The sequence below is a fragment of the Vidua macroura genome, chromosome 18, assembly GCF_024509145.1.
Source record: "Vidua macroura isolate BioBank_ID:100142 chromosome 18, ASM2450914v1, whole genome shotgun sequence".
Classification (NCBI taxonomy): domain Eukaryota; kingdom Metazoa; phylum Chordata; class Aves; order Passeriformes; family Viduidae; genus Vidua; species Vidua macroura.
In genome coordinates, this window is record NC_071588.1 from 10651607 (window position 1) to 10675464 (window position 23858).

At 46.4% G+C, this 23858-nt stretch overlaps 2 protein-coding genes and 1 long non-coding RNA gene across 4 annotated transcripts in view; 2 read left to right on the plus strand and 1 right to left on the minus strand.

Annotated features, from left to right (window-relative positions):
- BICDL1 (BICD family like cargo adaptor 1) overlaps positions 1 to 6515 on the plus strand; it is a 47772-nt gene extending 41257 nt beyond the window's left edge. Inside the window, exons 9-10 of one of the 2 annotated variants that reach the window (XM_053993986.1) lie at positions 157 to 277; positions 3735 to 6515. In XM_053993986.1, coding sequence (XP_053849961.1) covers positions 157 to 277; positions 3735 to 3935 — 322 coding nt within the window. In that variant the 3' untranslated portion in view covers positions 3936 to 6515. Of the gene's footprint in view, positions 1 to 156; positions 278 to 738; positions 1001 to 3734 lie in introns of those variants that run through there. The other variant, XM_053993985.1, reaches the window with a different exon arrangement.
- A 2374-nt stretch (positions 6516 to 8889) lies between these two features.
- On the minus strand, positions 8890 to 23682 carry RAB35 (RAB35, member RAS oncogene family). Its single transcript, XM_053994017.1, has 6 exons — positions 23578 to 23682; positions 19897 to 19947; positions 19016 to 19139; positions 12221 to 12345; positions 12009 to 12133; positions 8890 to 11482 (listed from the first exon to the last, which is right to left on the minus strand). Exons 1-6 carry the CDS (start codon positions 23627 to 23629, stop codon positions 11354 to 11356), a joined length of 606 nt encoding a protein of 201 aa, XP_053849992.1. The 5' UTR covers positions 23630 to 23682; the 3' UTR covers positions 8890 to 11353.
- Positions 18104 to 21154, plus strand: LOC128816404 (uncharacterized). Its single transcript, XR_008439891.1, has 4 exons — positions 18104 to 18245; positions 18407 to 18514; positions 18677 to 18810; positions 20903 to 21154. It is a non-coding gene; the product is annotated as an uncharacterized LOC128816404 (long non-coding RNA).
- Positions 23683 to 23858: the final 176 nt, after the last annotated feature.

The following is a 23858-nucleotide window of genomic DNA, read 5'->3' on the forward strand; positions in this document are numbered from 1 at the left end:
CTCTTCAGATTAATAGATTGTTCAGAATACAACAGAGATGAGCACCTTCGGATGTGGGGACTTGCCAGTGAAAGACATAAACTGTAGACTTGTTTAGATATGCTTAACTCTGTTTAGAAAGAAAGAGGTGCCATGCCCGGATTTGTGTCCCCGCAGGAAGAACGCGGTGGAGGTGGAGCTGACCAAGTGCAAGATTGACATGATGTCCCTCAACAGCCAACTCCTGGACGCCATCCAGCAGAAGGTGAACCTCTCGCAGCAGCTGGAGGCCTGGCAGGTGAGCACCTGGCAGGGCAGGGGCTGTGGGACACATGACCCCAGGGCCACCTGCGGGGGACATCCCCGCTCCCTGTGGGTGTGTCCTGTTCTCCGCCTGAGCATCCCTGGATTGAGTGTTTGGGGGTGCTGGGTTTTGGCTCTGCAGGAGCCAGCGGTGCCGTGGGGTGTGTGGGGGAGCTGCCCCTCCCTGCTCCGACCCTTTTGGCTGTGAGCAGTTAATTCTACAGCTCTAAACACTCCTTTAAAATGGAGAAGCAGACTGTGCCTCCTGGCAGAGCGGGAGATGTGCACGTTGCTCTGCCCCGGGGTGGGGAGGGGTCTGTGCAGGAAGTGTCCCTAGGCAGGCACACCTTGGGTACACGTGGGCACAGCATGTCTGTGCATTTCCATGATGGAGCAGAAAGGTGGGAGAATGAGGTTGTGCTGATTGTTGCTGCACTGTTTGCATCAACTCCAAAGATCCATCAAGAAGGAGAAGCTAAAATTCCAGTTCTTCACCAAGGTGAAAAAACAAAGTCATGGCAGTTCCACAGCTGCCCTGGAGATGCTCTGCTTGGGGTCAGTGAGGAAAACCCTTGTGAGCAGGCAAAGCTGCCTCCTCCCAAAACCAGCACCAAGGGAGGGCTACTTCAACAGAAAATAAAGCAGACTCGAAGAAAAGGTCTGTGCCATTTATAGTGATTTGTTGCAGACCTTGCAAGACCCCAGCTCTCCCAACAACCAGCCTGACCAGTAGAAACCTTTCCCGTACAACCTCGCTCCTGTTTCAACTCCACTGTGTTTTCGTTTCTCTCTCTTTTTTTTTTTTTTTTCCCTTTTCTTTTCTTCTTTCTTTTCTTTTTCCTGCTTACAGTTTGCTTCCTCAGGGCTTTTTACTATCTGGCTCCTTTGGTTTCTGATCTAGTGGCCTTTCTCAGTTCCTGTACCAACAGCTTTAGTCGTACACCCCTCCTGCCTTTGAGGTGAGCTCCCCACACCCACCATCCCCTGTCCATCTGCTGCCACCATCACCCACATCCTCTCTGCCCTCACCATCATCTGGCAAGAGGGGCCCGTGGGGGTCTCCATCACCCACCAGTATTCTGCCACAGCCCCCATCCCAGCACCAGCCAGGGGCAGCATCCTGCACCCCATGGAGAGGCTTTACCAGGGCACCACGGGGAAAGCCAGGCTGAGGTGCACATATTATTAACCCTCTCTGGCCACATATTTAGTATCTGGAAAGTTAAGATACTATTTCTAGTATCTGGAAAGATTCTTGAAAGACAGACTGGGATTCTCCTTCTCAGCCTCATTGTCCAGTAAGTGACACTCAGTGCTCTGCATAGGAGCTGTCTGGATCCAAGTTCAGTCTGGATGGGTGCTATAAAGTTAGGCCTACTTAGTGCTAGAATAAACCCAGCTTAGGGGTTAAGAACAGGTCCTGTTGCAGTAACACAGCAACCCCAGACCTGCTCCCATCAGCTCTCTGAGCTAAGGCTCAGGCCCACTTCATGGAAGTAAGTTGTCTCCAACATACTGACCTGAGGTGTTACTACACAGCAGCAGAATAGTTTCCAGCCACCTCATGTCCCCTCAACAGCAGGTTAGCCACAGAGGCACAAAACAAGTGGGGTGATTTATTTATGTATTTTGGGGACTATTTTGCAAAGGAGTTTGCAGAAAAGTTTCTGATCAAATAGGATAAAAGTCTCTGCTTTAGCTGGGCATAATTGGAGGCTTTAATCTGGTAACATTTTGCTCTTGCACACTTCTAGTCTGTATTTCACCAAGGGCTGTCAACAAGATGACAGTTTTCTTTAAGGACATAATCATACAGGCTGTAAAATAGGACTCAAGCAAAAAATCCTCCCCATCCAAGTGCTTTGCTCTCTGACTCACACATCTGACAGACAGGGACCCAATGCAGTGCACTCTCAATAGTGCATTCTGTATTTATATATATATATATGATATTTTTGTATATATATATATATATACATATAAATCATTCTCATCCCTTGTTGTATGGTCAATCAAGGACACAGATCTGCCATGCAGGAGCCTGGGTACCTACTTCATTTAGCAGAAGAGGTACCTTCAAAATCCAAGTGCTGTACATTTTCACATGGCAGCTTCAGCTCTGGAAACCTGTCTCACTGATATTTCATACTGATGTTCACCTCAACCTCTTCAACTCTCCCTCTGCCTTTCCTCTCTCCAGCCCTCTCTAAAAAGACCCAAAGCTTCCCCAGTCTGTGTAGCTCTGCACCCTCCTGCTCCCACAGGGGAAGCCCCCATACTAAATTCAGGTCCAGGTCATGGCTATCAATCCTTTTCCCTGCAGAAAATGCTGTGACAAGAGATTAGCCATTATTAAGTTTCCAGTCCCAGCTGGCTGATTTGATTCCAGAGCAGCTGGGGCACCTGCTGGGCAATGGCAGCACCTTCCCTTCAGTCCTGGGGCTGCCCTGACAGGCTGCCCCTCACCAGGTGCTGAATGAACAGCACTTCCACCACTCCAGCCCATCCAGAGTATCGCTGTTCTCACCAGACAGTCTCCTCAGCCCTAGTCAGGGACCAAACTGCTGGAGAGTAGTTGATTCCTCCTGTGGGGCTAGTTTGTGTACATACATTTTCACTAAGCTGTAGTTTAAATATGCAATTATAGGAGAAGCAATGGATCTGAAAGTTTAAAATCTGTAAAATTTATAGCCAGGTTTTCAAGGAAGATGTTAGCACATCATTAGGGGCAACAGAACTGGGTAATTATTTTGTATAAAGCAGCTTCACTGTGGTGCAAACATGGCTGAAATCAGAGCATTCCTGGTACACCTGCAAAGCCACAGTTCATGCTGAGCTGTCAGTCAGAGCTCCCGCTGCTCTGCTGGCTCTAGGGGAAGGAGGGGGTCTAAGGGATGAGCTCAGTTCTGTTTGGTGAGTCTGGTGCAAAGCCCAGGAGGGCTCCGGTGGGCCCACACCTCCCCCAGCCCCTTGGCACCTTCCCCAGAGGAGCCCCAGTGACAGTGGCCATGCAGCAGCTCTGCCACCCCTGCCTGTGCACACAGACCCGCTCAGCACAGACCTCCGTCCTTCTTCTGACCTTTGCTTTCAGCTGCATTTGTTCTTATTTATTTCTCCCCCAAAGGGGACATCTGCAAGCTGCAGACAGCAGAGAAACCCAGCTTAGGGGTGGCACAGAGTCCCAGGCAGGCACAGAGCGCCTGTGCAAGACCACCTGAGCAATTCGTCCCTCAGAATTGTGTGATTGCTCTTCCTCACTCCCTGAAAAGCCTCACGGCAGCGGGCACAGCTGAGCCTGCTGTCGGGTGGGGACACAGCCCTGTCCCCGCTCCCGTCATCCCTGCTCCACCTCATCTCTGCACGTGTCATACCCATTTCAGCCGCCCTGCACGAGCTCCCATTGAGTGAGCATCAGCTGCCACTAACGCCCCTGTCCTCTCCCTCTGCTGCAGGATGACATGCACAGGGTCATTGACCAGCAGCTGATGGACAAACACCCGAAGGAATGGAGCCAGCTTGCTTATTCCTTCTCCAGTGGCTCCGGCGCCAGGCGGAGTGCCAGGCCCTCCCCCGCGCTCAGGCCGGAGCAGCAGGGGGACGAGCCCGTCGGGGCCGAAGGAAACCGTCTCTTCTCCTTTTTCAAGAAAAATTAATTTGAAAAAGAGAAAACTCTCCAACGATTCCTGCTTCAAGATGGGGAGTGGGGCAGCTGCCCAGCTTGCTGATGGACCCAAGTCTGATTCACTGAGTAAAAAAGAAGGGGGCAAAGGAGTTAACCCTTGAGACTCTGCACTATTTACACCGCACCTGGTCTGAACCAAATGTTTACATGAATTGGAGATCTGCAAATTGACAATGTGATTCTACTAGAAAGAAACTTTTCTTATTCTGTAAGTGAAGTGATAAACTTCAGGGTATATTTTAGGCGCTTTGACACAGTCCAGTTTCTGCTGTGAAGAATTCTCTGATTGTCTTAAAAGCATTCTTATGCTGGAGAAGGAAATAAGCAGCCCCAAGACAGAGCGGTGCAGGGGATTGAGAACTTCTGTCACAGTGAGCACAGGGGGAAGAAGAGATCTGAATGCAAAAGGACAGAAGGGAGCCATTTGTATCACCCTGGCAGCTGTGACATCCTTCATCCATCCCACTGAGACTGGAGTCACTCTGGCCCCAGCATTTCCATGTTTTGACAAATGTAGCTTTCTCCGTGGTGGAAGTTGAGCCCTCACTGCCGCTCCTGCCTGGGCACCATCTCCCCTGGAGCTCTGCATGGCCGTTCACCCTCGCTGGGATCCAGGCTCCTTGCAGCTCAGGGCAGGGGACAGACAGATGGTGTCACTGTCCTTCCAGCTCCCTCCTGTTACAGAGGTAAGAGTTGCAGGCTGTAGCTACACAGATTTCTCCCCAGGAGACTGACCATCTACAACAGATTACAGACTGGATAAAAGTTGTGCATGTTCAGTCCTGGGGCACCTGCTGTTCCTCCAATGACCAAAAGTAGTTTGGGAGCTTCAGCAAGTCACACACCTTTCCCCAAAGCCATACACATCACCCAGAGTAAGAAAACTGTCATTTTAACTGGATAGGCCCCCAAAAGCCTGAGTAATAATTCACTGAAAGCCTACTCCCAATGATGTCAGTCAGTCTTTGACACTGGGTTGGCAGACTCGATCCTCAGAAAGCACACTGGCATCTGCCTTCACTGAAGCCAAAGGCTATCAAGGTGTCTACAAAGCTCTGGAAAGCCTGCAGGTTACTCTGCCCTATGCAGTAACACTGGCTATGGCCTGACAGAAAGGAGCATTTGTCCCTGCCTGTGGGTCAGTTGCTACTCAGCCCTTTGGTGAGCAGGTAGCCAAAGGTCCTTTTGATCAAAGATGACCAGAGCCTGCTTTGCACGATTTGATCAACAAGAAGGAACGTGGCTTTTTTTGGTGTATTCCAGCACACAGCAGTGCTGGAAATCATGCAATACTCAAGTAAGGACCTCCCCTCTGCACTGGATGGGCACTTTACAGCTCTTTTATCAGTCTACCATCATAAGCCAGTGAGGAGTACCAGGCTCAGTTCAGAGATGTCCTGCTGCTGTCATGCAATTTTCACACATTCTCCCAGCTCCTGATATCCATGGGCAGGTCCCAGTTTGTTTCCTGCTTCTTCCAAAAGGCCACCACCTACACTGTCCCACAGCAGACAGAGCTGGTGCACCTTCAGCTCTGCCCTGCTCAGCAACTTCGGTGCTAACACACCATCCCACAGGGAGCTGCTATCTCTGCTCACACTCACTTAAAGGAACAAGCTTTCTGCTAGAATAGGTACCAAACACCCTCTAAGCAGCAGGTAAGAGGCTGGTGGCTTGGGTTTTAGTGTTATTAAGCTTCCCTGTGGGATAGAACATCCATAATACCTCAGTACAAATATCCTTTCTGCCTATGAAGATCTGAGCGTTCCTGTATTTCCTTGTTACATGAAACCACCACACTGGTATGAAACCATCTTGCACTAAGGCAGCTCTGGGTTGCAAGGAGCAGAGTGCTCTGAGATTGGCAATGATAGTGAAGAGCTGAGTGGTAAAACCCATCCACATGAAAGCAATGAACCCTGGATTGCAGAGCTTGCTTCAGGAAACACTTGGGCAAAGCCCCACCAATACAGCTTGATGCTTTTGGGGAAAGGCATCAGGAGCCTCACAGGCAGGGAAGGAAACTGAACCTTGGCCTCTCCTTTCTAGGCAATGCTCAGCTGTTGAGTATCTGCTTGTAGCCACTTGTAGCCAGTATCTGCAAGCGAGGGGAAGGGCTGCAGTAGCTGCCACATGCTCTCAGTCCTCATCCTCCCGTCCTGCCTCTACTGTGACTCTGGATAGGGCAGGGACACGAGGCACACACTCAGCATCTCCTGCTGCCAGGACTCAGTCACACCCACATGCATTACCCCAACCTTTGATTGCTGCAAAATGAGGCGTGGCAGCGTGGATGCCAGTGACACCTGTGACACAGAGACACCTGTGACAGTGACACCTGTGAACACTGAGAACAATGCTCTATCACAGGAGAGCCACGTGACCATCTCGGTCCTCAGGGACCTTTCTTCTGCTGTCAGTTGTCATTTCCCAGTCCCCACCAACTCTCTTCAAGCCACATGCCCAGCAGTTGTGTGGGACTCTACCCCAGTGAGGATGGATGGATGGATGGATGGATGGATGGATGGATGGATGGATGGATGGATGGATGGATGGATGGATGGATGGATGGATGGAAGGATGGAAGGAATCTCTAAGGCAAGGGCCTTAAGTTATCCCATGAAGATGCAGTAACGAGATGAAGGTGCCTTCTGCTATGTTTGCTGAGGAAAGTTACTCAATCAGTTGCAGGGGTAGGCACAGCACATCTCTTCATTTAATGGGAATCCTTAATCCCATTGCAATTTTCTTTATTTAACAAAGAGTGATGGAAGAGATTGCAAGAGGAAAGTCTGCATGTTCTGAGGTGCCAGTTGGGTATGGTTTCTTCAAACAAGCCCCTTCATCCTAAAGACTTAGTTGCACTACTAAACCCAGAGATACAAGAGAACTGGGTGTAATGAACTGGACAACACACCAAAGGAGACCTCCTTGTGCTGAGCTGCTACTCCACAGGAACAGAAACTGCCTTAACACAGCAGCTAGGTTTTGTCTTCTGTCTTGAAAAACCTCACCTGTGCAGTCCTTCACACCCATTTGTCACGTTGTGTTTTAACAAGGTCCCAACTACTTCACCCCATGCTGTCATTAACACACTCACCTCCATCCTGTCATGGCCAGGAGCCCGGAATCAGCCTTGCAGTGCTGGTTAGAAGACACTTCACTTGTGGCTCTTCCAGGACACGCCCACGGTGTAAAGGAAACATCAGCTCCAGGAGATGAGAGGGAGGAAGCACATTAATCCAGCAGGTACTCAGGATCCCAGAGGAGATTTAATGAGTGGGATCAGCAGCTGTAAACACAATCCTCAGCCTTGCTTTTGAGATAATAGTAAATAAAACAGTAGTGCTGCTCAGTCACTGTTCAAATATTGCAGAGAAGAGATGCCTGCTGAGATTAAAGTTACAAAGGACTTTCCCACAGGTAACAGGTGACTGTTTGGGCAAATGTTTATTATGCCAGCCTGAGGGAAAAGGGATCAGTTTCCCCTTCCTAAACTCTGCAAGGGAAGCAACTGTAAACAAGGAACAAATGTAAATGAAAGGCAAGTCACTAGCACTTTATCTTCATACAAACTTAGATCAGCAACTTGCCGTGGAGATGAACAGTAAATCAAAAAGTTACTGACAACAGAGTCATTCTGCAGAGAGAGCAGGAAGTGAGGGTGCAGCCAGGGCCACATGCACTTGTCCCACTTAGAATGGTAGATTCCAGATATGCCTCTCCATCAGGCAAACTCTCTACTCCCCACTCGGCTATAAAAAGCAAGATTGTTTGAACCAAAAAGCCAAGAAAGGAAGTGTCTGGGTGCTGCAGCAATGATTCCCTTGGATTGAGAGGGAAAAAGCACACAGCAGGGACAAGCAGAAAGAATGTACCTATAGATATGTACATATACCACAGTGCTGTAATTTTTGTATGTAGCAGTCATGTAAATAAATGTATGGTTTTTATAAGATACATATTATAAAAATCTATAAAGGCATATTTTTAGTAAAAACAATGCTCTACTTCTTTTGTAAATAGTTCTCTTCAGAATAAAACAGATCATTTATACGACACTGTCTCAGCTCTCACCACTTTACTGTGCTCAGCTGCAAAACAAGCTCATTTTTTGAACTGTCATTTAACACCCAACAGCATCTTTGGTGCTGCATCATCCTATGGAATTCAGCCAGGTAAAGCCCCTGTGTGTGCTTAGAAGGGGCCAGGGCAAAAACATTTGAAACATTTGCATCTCCTGGCGCACAGGAACACCTAAAGGTGGGTAAATCATCCCACCTTCCAGCCATTTGTGTCCTTTACTGGCCCTGGTATGGAGGCAGACTCAAATTGAAGGAATTTAGACACCAAACACAGACAGTGACACATCCACAGCTGGCAGCAGCTGCAGCTCAGACCATCCACATGTCCCCAGGAGTCCCCTCCAGCTACTCCTCCCAGACGGGCGCAGACGCAGCAAAGGCACCTTCCCAGAGCAGGTTTCCATCACACTCTCCAGGAGCAACCTGGGCAGGGCGAGGGGATGCTGAAGGCACAGCCACGGCTGCAGTTCCTGCACAGATTAATTAAACACACAGTAATTTCCTGAGAAAGTGAGGAGAGACTCCAGATGCTTTTTAGTCACCTCAGGAGGAGGAGCTTTCAAAGCTCACTCAATACTTCTTGTTGAGCAGAAAAACAAAAGATTACAGCACAATCACAGGCATCTCAATTCACACAAAATAAGTTACTCGTTCCACTTTCCTCTGTCATTCAAACTAAAACAGCAACTAAACATTTGAAAGCATTAATTATGTTGTTTTTTTTTTAATATCCCCTCTCAGGAAATAACCCTTTACACACAGCAGCAGAGCTCACCCCTGACTTGCCACCCTCCACCTCCAGGTGCTGGACAGCAGAGGAAACAGAGCCTCAAAAAGAGATTTGGCAGCTTGTAACCTTTATTTTTAGTTTTTTAAAATTATTTAAAAAGCATAATTAGAAACTTTCATTACAGAAATAATCCTAGCAAACCAGTTAGACATTCCATTGCTCAACATTTAGGAAACTTCACATCAGCACCACTAGAGACACGGTCCCCACCCCTTCCAATTGAACAGTGATGGCAAGAGCAGAGGTAACTGCTCCTCTACAGCCAGCTCTGGGAAAAAAAAAAAAAAAAAAAAAAAGAAATTCCCACTTTAAGCCAGGAAGCTGGACCTGGATTGATAGAATTCCAACCACGGCCACAAAAACCTGGACTCAGAGATCAATTTTTCCATATAAGAGAACACTCCAGGCTTGGGTGCACCATTTCCTCATTTTATTGCATCATTTCCAGTAAATTCAGACATGTTCTTCTGCCTATATGAAGTTACTCCCTCCTAGATCTGCACACAGCTACCAACAAGATTCCCAAAGCCACACAGCTGGGCCCCTCAATCTGCAGGGAAGAACCCCCACAGGACAGCTCCAGGGACTGGCCCAGCTCCTCCCAGCACACACCACATTCCACACTGGAGAGCAGGCAGGATGGACTGGTGTGACCTAAGGCTTTGCACAGCCTCTCAACAATGACCAGAGCTCACCCCAGCATCACCCCAGCTCACTGCAATTCTTGGGTTACCAATGCAGGATATGTGAAGAAAAGAGGTGGGTGAAGGCAGCTGGATACGTATCCCCAGCACCTGATCCCATTAGAAACCCACGTGTTACACATTCATCGTTTGCACTTCGGAAAAAGTCTTTAAAGTGATTGACTGTGATGTGATTGTATGCTCAGGGCTCTTACCACAACCTGAACAATCTAAAAAAATGCAGGCAAAATAAGTGACTAAAATTTAGCCTCTCCTGGGGAAAGGGTGAGGAAGGGAGAGAAGTGGGGCTGATTCCAAGCTCATGGACATAGGTGAATCACATCCTACCAAACTAAGGCCAGCAATTCCATAGGGCCACTTACTGGCACATGGAGTATGTCCACCTTCAAGGCCTTAAAGGAAGACATATCCTCCATGCCTTTTAAGGTAAAATTATTTTTTAATATTATTTAGGCAAGAATTCAGGTGCTGAGCATGTCCTTTCAGCCCAGACATTTGATATTTTAGTTACACACACATACACTCTCCACCTTTAACTACATCTATTCAGGCTGAGGAAGTGAGCCCTTGTTTTCCCAGAAAGGCTGACGAGGGCCAGGAAAATGTTGCTGAGCACAGCAAGCCCAGCTTGTTTCCAAGTGTGATCCTCCACCACGGCATAACCCAAGCAAGCAAGCTTTCCATTTCTTTGCATTAAACAGCAGTCCTCCTTCCTAACAGAAGAATCCTGGGTATGATCCTGCAGCTTTCATATTCAGACATCAATAAGAAGAGCTGGATTTTTTTTCATGCCTTTTCTCTCTCAAAAACAAAAGCTTTGCCAACAAAATTCACATTCAGGTTCAGATTGCCTATTTGTGGACAGGGCAACAAGGAGAAGTTTGGGGGTTTTGGCAGAATCACATGATTTTTGTTCTTCTCAAAAGAAATGGACCCTCACTTAGGACACTGGCAGAACCAGAAGCAGAGGTCAAAGTTGTTAAACTTTGTTTAAAAAAAAAAAAGGTTTTATCCAAACAAATCCCACTTCTGCAGGTCAGTTTGTTTTCCAGTATCTTGATACAAACTACAGGAGAGCACAGGTACAGCTGGACTGCAGCACAAGGAGGTGAAACCCAAGGATCCAGCCACAAATCTGGATGATGGCAAGCTGAAATTCCAGGCCCCAGCAGCAGCTCCAGCTGCCAGCCCAGGGGCTGGTGAAAGGAAACCCCAGGCTCCAGCAGCGACACCTGCAATCCTGGTACCTAGAAAAACACAGCCCGAGCCCCAGGAAAAGCCTGGGACTCCAGGAGAAGCCAGGGGCCCCAGGGGCACCAGTTGCCAGCCTGGAGCCCAACAGAAATGCAGCTGGAGGCCCCAGGAAGCAGTCGCTGCCAGCCCGGGGCCAACTCAATTTAAGAACTTTTAAACTTTTTCTTTAAAAAGATGAACTCTGCAGTCCATGATTGGTTGACATTAAGAAGGCAGAAGCTAAAGCGACAACAGAGAGGCTGTTTAAAGCAATATACATTATATACAAACTCTTGGGTTAATTAGTCCACTTGGTAGGCAACGTCCTTCTTGTCTACAAGGCGCACTGGAATGAGCAGGGGAGGAGAGGGGGGCAAGATTCCATCCGATACCTTCTTGGCACTGCAGTGGGAAGGTGCCAGCGCCTCTTGATAGAAAACATGAAGAAAAAATAATCTTTAAATAACGGCACAAAACTGAGAAAGTCCTCCCAAAGCCTGCCCCAGTGGAATTGCCCGAGTCTAGCTGGAGGGGCTGATCTGTCTGAGAGCAGAGTCTCTGCAGCAGGGAAGGGGCATTAGCAGCACCGCTTCTTCCTTTTACTGTTCTTCGTTAGCTTCACCACATCGTTCTGTTGCTGCTGTTGCTGCTTTGCTAAGTTTTCTTTCTTTGCTCGCAGGACAAGCTCTGTAATGCAATTAAACATCTGCAAGAGAAACAAGCAGGCTCAGACCACCGTGGAACTCAGGCTGGCTCCTGTGGGGTGCTGCTCCTTGGAAGCCATTCCCCTTTTCTCTATGTTTTAATAATGCTTCAGAGACCTTCCCCAACCCAGAACGGCCCGAGTGGAAATCCAATACCTTTTCCCAACCCACTCCCAAGCTAAACAGTACCTCTATCCCTTTTTCCAAACCAGTAAATAAAACCAGGGCAGTTTGGCAACTGAGGCCAGGAGTGAAGCCTGGGCAGTCTTACCTTCTACAAGCTTTCTCAAGTCTTTCCTGCCTAATACTTGAGCACTGCAAAGCTACTGAAAATGCAGTGTGGGCTCCTTCATTTTGCTTTCCCAACTCTTCCAAAAACAGCTGAATGTCTCTTTTTGACATTTTACCTACTACTTGCAACTTGTACAAGCACTTTTTCTTTCTCAATGGGAAGAATGGAATTTTTATTTCTTCCCACACCATTATCCCTAAATCATTGTATCTCTACTCTTTTGAATATTATATTACCTCTTCCACATTAATATTTTCTTTGGCGCTGGTCTCAAACAATTGGATCTCCATCTGCCCAGCAAATTTATAGGCATCTTCTGTTTCTACCACTTTTCGGTCTGGGTCATCATTCTTATTGCCCACTAAAAAAGGAAAGAGAATAAAAGTCAGTTTGGTATTTCAGCAGGCCAGCCCACTAAATAAGATGCTGTAACTCCCTAATTACGCACCTAGTATCCTGCAGACATCATCACAGTTTTGATTAATTTCATGCAACCACCGTTTTACATTCACAAAAGATTCTGCGCTCGTTACATCATAGACAACAATGACCCCATGTGTTCCTCTGTAATACCTGTGGGGTACAAAAGGACAGCAAATGTTAACTCAGGGTATCACCTTCTCTTCCACTGAGCTTCTACAGGATTCACAACAAATCCTCAAGTTATGGTACCCAAGCGATCCCATTTTCTTTCCATTGAGACTCATGTAGCTCTTTTATAACAGCTTGATCCCAGGCTGCTCCTCCAAAGCTACAGAGCTCCCTGCTCATTCACTCTACACAAATACGTTTCCAAGTCCAAAGTCTTCTAAAATCTTCCTTGTTCAGGTTGTCAAGACCTTCAAAGATGAATGCTGTCTTCCAGCTACAGAACCAAAGGCAATGGTACCCCCAGCACATCCTCAGAACTGGCTGTAATGTGATCCTTGGGGCTGTATAAGCCACATCAAGTTTTTGCAGTAATTCTGTTATCTGTGAACAATCACTTACAGACTAAAATTTCAGCAGATCTCCAAATATACTCAACCTTCAGCCACAGTTCTCTTGAGCTCTCAAAAATTTCTGTCTTGTTGAGCGACTGTGTTCTGATCACACCTTCCTACTCAACAGATCGACTCCATATGTGCATTCAATACACTCTGCTACCTTTAGCCATTAAAAATAAGCTTTATTTCAGTTCATTCCCATTAGTCTTGGGCAACTGGCACCTTTAAAAAATGATGCACAAGTCTGATATGCAAGAAAAATATCTGAATTCAGGTTCCAACATTATCACCTGCATGAAGCTACCAAAGACAGACAGTATGTGCACCACGAAAATGCTAAATAGAAAACCAGCAACCTCTACCTTCTCAGTTTTCAGCCACAATCACAAGGCTACTAAGTACATTCCTTATTGCAAATCAGGCAGCTGTGACCCAAAAAATAAAAAGTAATTGAAACAGGAAACAGTTAACAGTGAGGTCTTAATCAGGATCCATTTTTCATATTATGTGTAGCTTTACTCTTTTCCTTTCATCCTCTTTCTTCTGATCAATATTAAAATTTTTAATAAAACAAATTCAAGAAACCAGCATACAAAATCGAGAATATTTCCTTAAACTGTGACAGCATTCCTAGACCTTGCTGTCTTATCACAAGTACTTCTTGCAGTACATCCACTGCACTTCAGAGATGTCCATTGTGCTCCTCTGATTTTTCCAACTCAGCAAACCCACCTTTGAACCTCAAAGCCTTTGAATCTAACCCAAACACACCTTTGAGAAGATCTCAAAGCTTCAGCTCACTTTGCTACTGAAGTGCTTAAGCAAGTCACTGTCTCCTCCCACCTCCAGCCTCATCATCCTTCTACAAGAGAAGCCACCTGCCTTTATGCACCATCAGACAGACTTGCAGAGAGGCACAGATCAGCCCCAGAGGCTCACATCTTCCTCTCCTGATCCCCCTGCAGCTATGGTCCCTGGCTATCAGTGCTCCTCCAGGATGCTCTGCAGCAGTAGAACAGTCTGCTCCTACTGCCCATCTGGGCACTTGCAGAAGACACTCAAATACTTCTCCCATGCCATGTTTTACCAGTGATTTATGCTGTGCATTTGCATCCCTTGGCAAGAACTAACTCAGGTAAGAAATACTTATTGCCAGCCCATAAGAAATCCTGCACTTTCAAACATTCTAGTCCATTCACAGTCAGTTCTTTCAACAACTTCAGCACTTGCTACAGTACTGCATTTGTGCTTTACTTGATTACAACCCAACTTTATTATATAACTTGGATCCTTTAGAGGGAAAAGTACTCCACGGCCTGAATCCACAGGTTGCAAAAATAACCCATCCTCTCCTGATACTAGCATGCCCTGCACACTGGTTTTGATGAATCCTGTTTTGTGTGATAACATCAGAAAGGGATAGATCCCCAGTCCTACCAACACACTGGATTTCTCCACAGCTGAACAATACACCAATTGTCTTCAAGCTCTCCCATATCATCACCTACTAGTCTTTTAATTCAGCAGCCCCCAGACTGACCTACCACTTCCTCCCCAACACTGAGCATTGCATTTGCCAAGACAACACTCAGCCCTTGGAGAAGCACAGTGGTTCAGCTGCACCTACGCAGAGCTGCTTCGTTCTGCTGTGCACACCGAGCCCAGCCTGGCATCCCTGTCAGCCCAGCCAGGGGCCCAACAGAGCATCCTGCTGCTCCTACCTTGCCCACGCACCTACATTTTCTTCTAAGCAAAGCATATGATGTCGAGGAGTGGAAAACTGGCAGCCTGCACGTACCGATCCCACTCCTGACACATCGTCAGCACCGTCACATTTTGCTCCTGGGATGGGGTCTGTGGGCTGGACCCTGCAGCAGAGACCACCACAGCAGTGGGAACACTGCAGGGGCTTGGAGCTCCTGCCACTGATATTGCCAACCAGCTCATCAGAAATAGCTTCCTTTGTGCAAGACAGCAACCCCTGACTCCTGCTGAGTGCCTACCAGCATACACTGCTGCTATTTTTGGAACGGAAAATTGTCTGGCACATCGTTCTAGAAAGGTTGCCAACCCCTCATCTACACTAAAATGTCATTTTCTCTATTGGCTGTCATTACCAAGAGAGATAAGCCTGAGAGATAAGACCATGACTACCTGTTATTCTCAAACTCTTAAGTCTCATAGCACACATTTTTTCTCAAAAAGCTGGTCATGCTATTTGCTAGGATGCTCTGCATGCTATTATCTAGGATGCAAAGCATCCCAGATAACATTTTAGGCTTAACAAGTACAGCGAAGCTTCTCCAACCCCAAATGCAGGACAGTACTAGAAAACAAAATCTGATTTATCCTATCCCATACTTCAACTTCCAGAATGATGCAGTGCAGAATTGCTTTTATAACAGGTTGTGGGCTTTGGCGAGTAGAGAACAGATGGGGCTTTTGGCATTCAGGGAGGAGTAGGTGTAAATTTTGTGCTTTTGGCAACCAAGAGGTAGTTGAGACTTTGACACAAGGGAAAGAATGTCTTATCTCCTTCCCATACACAGTTTTGGGGAAATGGAGACCACAGAAGTGAAAGCAGAAGAGACCTGAAGTCCTCAATCTGAGCTTCTCAGTCACAGACTGATGCTGGCTGTCCTCTGTGTGGTGGGAGTGCTCTGCCATGTCTTCTGCAAACCCCAAAGCCAGCATCTGCTGGTGGAAATACCTTCGTGAAATACAAAAAAAAAATATTCTAGACCAGTTATTCACGTTAAGAGTATCCATTAAAGTTTCATCCTGAGGTGAAAGACAACCAAACCTGACCCTTGGATGCTTGCCAATAATCTCCTATATAGTTGGAAGTCCCTAGACCTAGAGGCTTTACATTTAGTTTAGGTGTGGAAAAGCCTTAAGAAAGCCAACATTTAAGTTGAAATAAACACCTTATTGCTTGTTCTACCACTAGAATTAAACTGGGGATTACCAAAACTCAACATGTCCTTCAGCCACCTGCATCCCACTCTCAAGTCCCCTGAACACAGCCTTGGGAAACATGAGGGAACATTTGCCACTCACTGGGGCATTGGCTATTGCAAGAAACCAGTGAGAAAGCTCTCATATTCCCTCTAGCAATTGCTTCCCCATATTAACATCTGGAGTAATAACAACCAGTTTCATGAAACACAGCAGTAGCTAAGTCAGATTTAAAAGAGACACTATGTTGGTCCAGTAAGACCCATACATTGTTTTTTTTCAGGAAAACAGTTAACTGCTAAATGTGAAAGACAGGGCACTGGTTTAATCCAGCTTCTTTGTTCATATTTCACTATGTAGCACACATTTCCTTCATTTTTTCATTCATTAGAATTCTAACCATTTCCAGAAACTTCTAATTATCTGGTTTCATACTCATCTTTCTTTCAAGTTCTTGGAACACATCTATTGTCAGTCAGACCAGTCTTTTAGCTACTAGCCTTTTAGTCATATCTGCTTTATAAGACACAGCAATTCTATCATCTCAAAGATCTTATCCCTCTCTCAAACATGCTATTCTACAGGAAACCATGGCAGAAGGTCCCTCTGCTATCACTATTCATCCTGAGCTGGCATCTGACAGCCATTATGTAAAGCTTGAATCCTAAACCCACAGTCCTGAATCAGGACAAAGTAGTCCTGTCTACAAGAGGAAATCAAGTACAGGGACTGGCTGTTCATGCATTTTAAGTATTCCTGCTAATACAGCTGCATCCTGGCATGCTAAATCCCTGGTGAATTTAAATCAAATTTAATTTGGATGACATTCCATGGCAACCAAATTCACACAGCTCAGCCTCTCCTCCCAGAAGGCACCAGCTAGCCCAGTATTTCCACATTTAACAGACAATAAAACCAGCTGCCTTTATACTTCCTAGTCTGAAATTCTGATCTAGTTTCATTTTCTTGAGCTTCTGTAGAATACTCCAGACCAACTTGATTTCTCTTCCTTAACAGTTTTATTCTGCTTTTCAGCTTTTGACTGTAGCTACAGTGACGTGAAATCAAACTACTACAACCTTTTAATGTTTCCCAATTTTCCACTATTAACTTCCTATCACCTCTAGCATTTTGCAGTTCTAAGTCCACGCAGCAGCACTACCAACCTGTTACTGTAATTACCAGATGGGCTCTGATTTCAGGCTTGCTTTCCAGGCTCGGCTCAACATCAATCTGAACTCTGCCTTTCACTGTAAAGGGACTCCCTGACCTACTGTAATACTGAAGGAACACCTTTGATATTCTTAACTTCAGTCTAAACCTCCATCTAGTCAAAGACTAGGCAGACTACTACATTCTGTTGACAGGGCACTCACACTCCACCCATGATTTGATAGCCAAGCCCTTTTGTAAGAACAAGCAAGGTTACTTTATTTGTCAGTCAGTTTAGGATAAATAAATCAGTTACAGTACTACTTTGCCAATAAATGAAAAAAAAAAAAAACACCCAAAAAAAACCAACACACAAAAAAAAAAAAAAAAAAAAAAAAAAAACCCAAAACAAGCCAGCCAGAACCATTTCTAAAATTTAACTCTTATTATTACCTGATATGATTAGGAACACTAGACAGGCACAGCCAACCAACCTAGCAAGAGGAGCCCATGATAACCAGCATTCCCAAAGCTTTCCTCAACACTTCAAATGCACTTGGACACATGAACTTCTTTGCACAGAATTGTAAAAAATGCAGATCTTTTTCCCTGACCATGGAGTTAACATTCAGTAATGCTAAGGCAGAAACCCCAAAAGGTTAGATCCCCCCAGAGTAAAACATGCCTCACTTGGGTAAAAAGCAATGCAAAAGGAAGTAGCAGCAGAGTTCCAAGAGGTCATGGCATAAATCCCTCAAACCATTTCAGCTTATCTGAAATGTTAATCAAGAAAAGAATTTACATAAAACACTGTGCAAGGTCCGATCCGCAGCTATTCCCACTGACAGAAGGAATCCTCCTTTGCTGGTATTCCCTGCTCAGTGCTGGATACACCATGGCTTTCTAAGCTAGCTGGCATCAGCCCCACGAGCCAGCGTTCATTCCCGAGCCCGAGTCGCGCCGGGGAATCTGCAAACAGGAAGGCCGTTTGCTGACTCAGCAGTAATCGGGGCTCTCTGACTCGCCTGTCACAGCTGACAGGGCCGCAGCACTGCACAGCTGCCTCCCCCTCACCACTTCCTTCCCAAAACTGCCTGCAGCGCTCCAACAAGAAGTGATGTCACACACAGGAACCCTACAAGAGGCAACCGAGTTTTTTTTCAAGCTAAACACTTAAGAAACAATGGAAGTAACCCAGTAATATCCGTATAGGAGTGCAGAGGAAAGGGGCGGCGCACACATCACGTTCAACTTTGCCATTTCTAGTGCTTTAGACATAACACAGATGTAACCAATCTCATTATTTTCAGGTCTAAGTAAATTAATCAATTCATCAGCTGAAAAAGATCCTCCTCTCAAATAAGAGCCAAAGGAGAAGTGAGTCATGAAAGACCAAGTAAAACACATGGATCTTTCAAGAATTATTTTGGTTAAAACCCAAGGAACAAAAGTTCCATTTCCAAGTGCACTTTTCCCTCTTCCCCCCGTGAGCAGTCCATTTTTACTGCAATCAGTTTACAAACACATTTTATTCTTAGTTCCCACCACCGCAGCTCTAGGTGTGGTTTCTTCAGGAACAGGAAAAGCTCTGCACATGCTGTTCAAAAGGACAATGAGTTCGAATCTGAATTCCAACCAAGGAAAAGGTTAATATCATGTGGGCGTCTACTTCAGCAGAACTCCACACAAAGATAGCTGCTAAAGCATTTGTCCTAAAGAAAAACCAGGAAAAATCCTACTCTTCAATCTTCAAGCTGTTCATTAGTTATATGACAATGACAGAGGGTTTGCACTCTGTGCTTCTGCAGTGCATTCAATCAGAGGACAAACTTGGACAGGCACAGAGACAAGCTACTATATGCAGTCTAATAACTCCAGTTCTACCATTTGGAAACCAGCAGCAAAGGAATAAGACAAAGCCACCACAGAAATGCATAGAAGGGTGAGGAACTCTGAAATCCCAGTTCCAAACTTTGCCAGAATATCACCATCATGGTTGGTTCTGACAAAGCTGAGAGAAGTTTCACTGTACAGACCACACAGCTATCATGAGTTAATCAACTGCAACACTTAAATATCTAAACTCCAACTCTGGACTATGAGATCCAGACCCAAAGCTCCACATCACAAAGGCCAGCGTTACTCACGTTGATGTAATAGTCCGGAAGCGTTCTTGGCCAGCTGTGTCCCAGATCTGGAGTTTCACCTTCTCTCCATTGATCTCAACTGTCCGGATTTTAAAATCCACTCCAATGGTGGTAATGTAGCTGCCTGGAGGGAAAGCGTGGGTAAGTGAGAACCTAAGTCTTGTTTATTTTGGATGTCCCAAAGCACACTTCTTGAACACTACTTGGCAGCAGCTCTCAGACTGGACAGGAGAACAAGGTTCCCCATATCTGCTTGCTGTTTAAAATGCCTTATATCATGCTGATCTACATATTTTTTATCTGCAGCTAATAGCTTTTCTTCCTAGCCATAAAACCACTTCTCCCATGCCATCTTTAAAATTAAAAGCTCAGTGTTACAAAATAGCATTATTATTTTTCAATCCCATTGATCAAGACTATGCACCCAAATATCTCAAGAAATAGGCAGTAACTATAAGAGCATTTCACTTGTGAAAATTTTGAGACAACACTTGTCTTTAAATGCTTGTGGAAATGCTTCTTTTAGACATTCTAGGAGCTTCCTCCCAATAAACTGGTTATATCAGAAATGTAAGTGGTTCACCACAATACTCAATCAATCTAAATCCCAAATGGCTAATAGGAAGTCTGCAGAGAGTATAGCATAACCTAAACCACCTAAGCTGTTTCTGGAACCACCTCAGTATTTCAATACTCAGGGACTTCCAGCTGCGAGTGAAGATCAGACAGGATAGCCTGTACAGGCTTATACCAAGAGATGCAAATTTAAAAGCATGATGTATTCCTAGCACAACTATCAGTGGGCAAACACAGATTTCTTACCAATCAGCACTGGAGCAAACCTAGAGCATTTCACTTACTGAAGGAAACAAACCACTCACCTGAGAAGGTATTATCTGCAAAACGCAACAGCAAACTGCTCTTGCCCACACCTATGACAAAGAAACACAGCAAATCTTTCAATATAGTCATCCTGGGGGTCAGGAACATAACAGTATTTTAACCATCCATAGCATAAAAACCAGCACATCATTTAGTACCATCCACCTTGACTGTTCATCTCCACACTCTCTTTGGAGATTTGACCAAGCACCGTCACCCCAAGACTCAGGATGCTCCTGATAGCAGTGCAGGGAGGGGAGACTTGTGCCCTCCCTCCTCCAGCCCTCAGCAAACCCTCCAAGAGCAGCTTCTGAAATGTGGTCAGAGAAGAATAATAACTAAAAGCAAGTTTACAATCAGTAGGCTTACATCTGCTAGGGAAAGAGCCAAAGCTGAGCATGTCCTGTGAATTAGCAAGTGCTCAGAACGCTGCTCTGAATTCAGCACTCTATTGAATTCCACTTGCACATCATGTGCGACGTCAGTAACACCACTGCCTACCTCCCATTCTGTGTGGAATTTGGACTGCTCTGACAATCACACCAGGGCTCGGTACTACAAAGCTCCCATTAGCATGGCCACAGTCTAACAGAAGCCTAAACCAAACAGGAATTGGGAATCACAGTCCTGTATTGCCATCCAAAACAGCCTTGTTCCACATCTCACAGGAAGGACACACACCTTTCTGAAGCTGTCCCTGTTGCCATGAAACATTCCTCTAAATGCTTTGAGTAGCTCTTCATCCAGGTTTTCCATAACTGATTGTTTGCACCCTGTTAACACCCTGTTGCAGGGAAGCATTTTTCACAGTGCTTCAGACAAGAACTGTAAGAAACTTATTCCTGCACACCCACCCAAGGGAATCTGGGTATCTAAATGCCTCCACGTTGTTATCTCTGCATAACATCTCTGCTGTTAATGACCCTTCCTCCCCAAAACAAATCTGCTACGGCATGAATAGGAAATTCAACTTCACCGAGGTAATTATCCATTAAATCTTTTCAGGTAGAAGTTATCCAAGGTAATTATTCTGATGATGTGTAACTCACAAGTTCTTCTTAATAGAAGACCTATGCAAAGGCTATCCAGAACTCCACTAGTTCTCAGCTGCTGGCATGTGACAACAGCTACCAACAAAAAATAAAAACCAGCCTAAAAATCTGCATGATTACTGTAAGCCAGGTCTCATTTGCAAAGAGTTCAAACCACCAACCACCTGGAGAAGCCATGCTCATTCCTCACTGCTATCAAGCTAAGGAGGAAAAGAGGAAAGGAATTAAAAAATACAAAGTTTCAGCATGCATATAATCAATACCTCTGAGCTCAAAAAAGGTAGCAGAGCAGTCCCTGTACTTCAGAGGACTGGTTATTTAGCCAGAATTAAAGCTCTGCAAATACCAGTCAACTAAGAAAAAATAAGAAACTAAGAGAAAACAAGAATGTTTCAGCATCAAGTGCTGTGCTTCTTGACCAAGCAGCCTTGGCCTTCAGCTCAGTGAAAGGCAAGAAGGTGCCAGAACCCAGACTTGTCAGACCACAGCACCGGGTCCGAGCTCAGCCAGCCCTGGGCGATGCTGCAGAGCTGCACATGACACTGCTCTGTCACACTGCCCTCCACTGCACAAGCTGCACAGCTCCCAGCAGGCTGGCAGCTTCCAGAGAGAAGAAAGCTCCCAAACTCAGGAAGTTCTGCATGCTCCCAGTGACAAAGATCTCACTAAGCAAACACTGCCTCTGACCCACACTGTTCACGCATAGAGAAACCACACTCTTGGTGACCCCACACTTCCCACACAGAGCTGTTTGAAGATCTGAAGAGAAGGCTTGCAGGGCCCTCAGCTTCTTGAAGATAGCAAAATGAAACAAAACAAAAAAAAAAGGCATATTGACTTTGCATAATTAAAATTAAAAGTGTATTTCAGTGTCAGACAGGATTCTAAGACCCCTATCTTACTGAACGTTAGAGTGAACTAAAGAATCAGAAGCAAAGCACAAATCATCTGTATTATTTTTAAATATCTGGCACAGCTCAAATCACCAGCAGCTTTTCAACCTGACCTGTTCTAAAAACACACAAACCTACTACCCCCCTGACAGATTTGCATACAGGGGAAAGCAGATGAGACATAATTATCCTATCCAGTAACAGTCCACTTCCTACTGCAGGGAATAAATGTCAATAAACAAGGCAAGCAAACTGTTTCATGCAAGCAGAGACAAAGCCTTCCTGTTGGGGTTAGCAAAAACAAAACCAAAGAAAAATCAATAGTCAAACTATATAGTGAGATTTAATTACAGCAGAGAACCACAGGCAGCCTGACAATTCTCACAACACTCACTGGATATACTACAGGGATTTTGCTCAAGAAGACTGAGCTGACAAAATTTATTTAATTGTTTAAAATGAGAAGTCTTCCTCAGAGTTTTCACCATCCTGTTTATCTTGCCTGAACAGTTTTGGAACTCATTAGCAACCAACAGAGCCACTGCTCTACTCAGAATGCAGCGTTTGGTTGCAATAATCCAAGGCTCCCAGAATTGCCTGAGGTTTAAGCTGCTCTGAGGCTGTTGTCCTGTCTCCCTCCTTAGATCCCTTCATGCAGACAGAGTTTAGCATAGAAAAAAATATTTTTGACACGAAGCTAAAGCTTCTGAAGGTGACAACGGCCAAGATCGTGCAACATCACCCTTTCATCAAGAGCTGTGCCTCGCTGCATGCCGGGACCTGCCGCCCCACGGACCACACCTCTGTTAAAAGAAGAGGGTGGATGCACCCTTCTCCAGTTTATGGAAATTCAGCTGTAAGCTGCTGGAGTGCTACCAACACCGAGCTGCACCGACGGCAGCAATCCTCCCAGTCCCAATTCCTATGCACCCAGACCAAAGCACCAGACACTGGCACAGTTCACACGCTCAGCCCTCCAGAAGTTTCTGAGATTGCTGCAGAAGTACTTAAAGGTCTATTTTCAAAAAAAAACTCAAACTACGCCTTTATCTCCTGTTTTTAGATATGTGCACCCTATGCTATAACGAGAAGTACACAAAGCTACCACCTCTTCCAGGATTCATTAAGAAAAATAAAGAAATCTAGAACTGAGACTTCAGGCTAAAGCACAGAAAAGGTCTTAAGGAATAATTAAGACAATAATGACTGTTAAAACGTACTAGCTGCCGCACTGGAAACAACAGTCCTTAGGGCAGCCAGCCCTTCCCATCGATCCCTAAACTGCCTGTCACAGGGGAAGGGAATTCCCTCCTCATCCCAGCAACAGATTAGTGGGCGCCGTCAAAACATGCGCTCGCCAAGGTTGATGCCGGCAGCACCGCCGGTGGTGTCCTGGCTTCTACGTGTCTAATCTGCATTTTCCCAAACCCAGCCAAGCTATTTACCATAATATCCTGCGGTAGCCAGTTCCGCAGGTTTATCAGATAAAACCTCCCCAAGCCCAAGCGAACGCGCCCCGCCATTCACACACAGCGCGGGGTCCCGGCTCAGCCCCGCGCCGCGGCACCGGCAGCACAATGCCGAGGGTGGCCCGGGCGGAGGAGACCGCCCCTCCCCGACTCCCCCGCGCCGCCCGCCCCGGCCCCGCCGCCGCACTCCGGCCCCTCACGGCCCGAGGGGCGGCCACCCCGCCAGCGGCCTACCCACGCCCCCGGGCCGTGCCGCCCGCGCTCACCGCTATCGCCGATGATGAGCAGCTTGAAGAGGTGGTCGTAGTCCCGGGCCATGGCCGGGGCGCGGCCGCGGGCGGCGGAGCGGGCGGGGGGGGGGGGGCGGGGGGCGGCGGCGGCTCCGGCCGGAGCCACTTCCCGGACAAACAGCCGGAACTGACAGCGGGGCCGCCGCCGCGCATGCGCCGGGCCGCCGCCACGGGCCGCCAGCTGCGCCGCCGCGCCTGCGCCGGCCCCGCCCCGCCCCGCGCCGCGGCTGCGCGGGAAAACGGCCGCGCCCTCACGC

Bases quoted from the DNA above. Each gene is read 5' to 3' on its own strand.
- RAB35 (XM_053994017.1), bottom strand. From the start codon at position 23,629: ATGGCCCGGGACTACGACCACCTCTTCAAGCTGCTCATCATCGGCGAT. The intron at 12,346-19,015 runs GTGAGTAACGCT...TGTACCCCACAG, and splicing joins TTCCGGACTATTACATCAAC to GTATTACAGAGGAACACATG. The intron at 11,483-12,008 runs GTAATATAATAT...TTTCTCTTGCAG, and splicing joins AAAATATTAATGTGGAAGAG to ATGTTTAATTGCATTACAGA.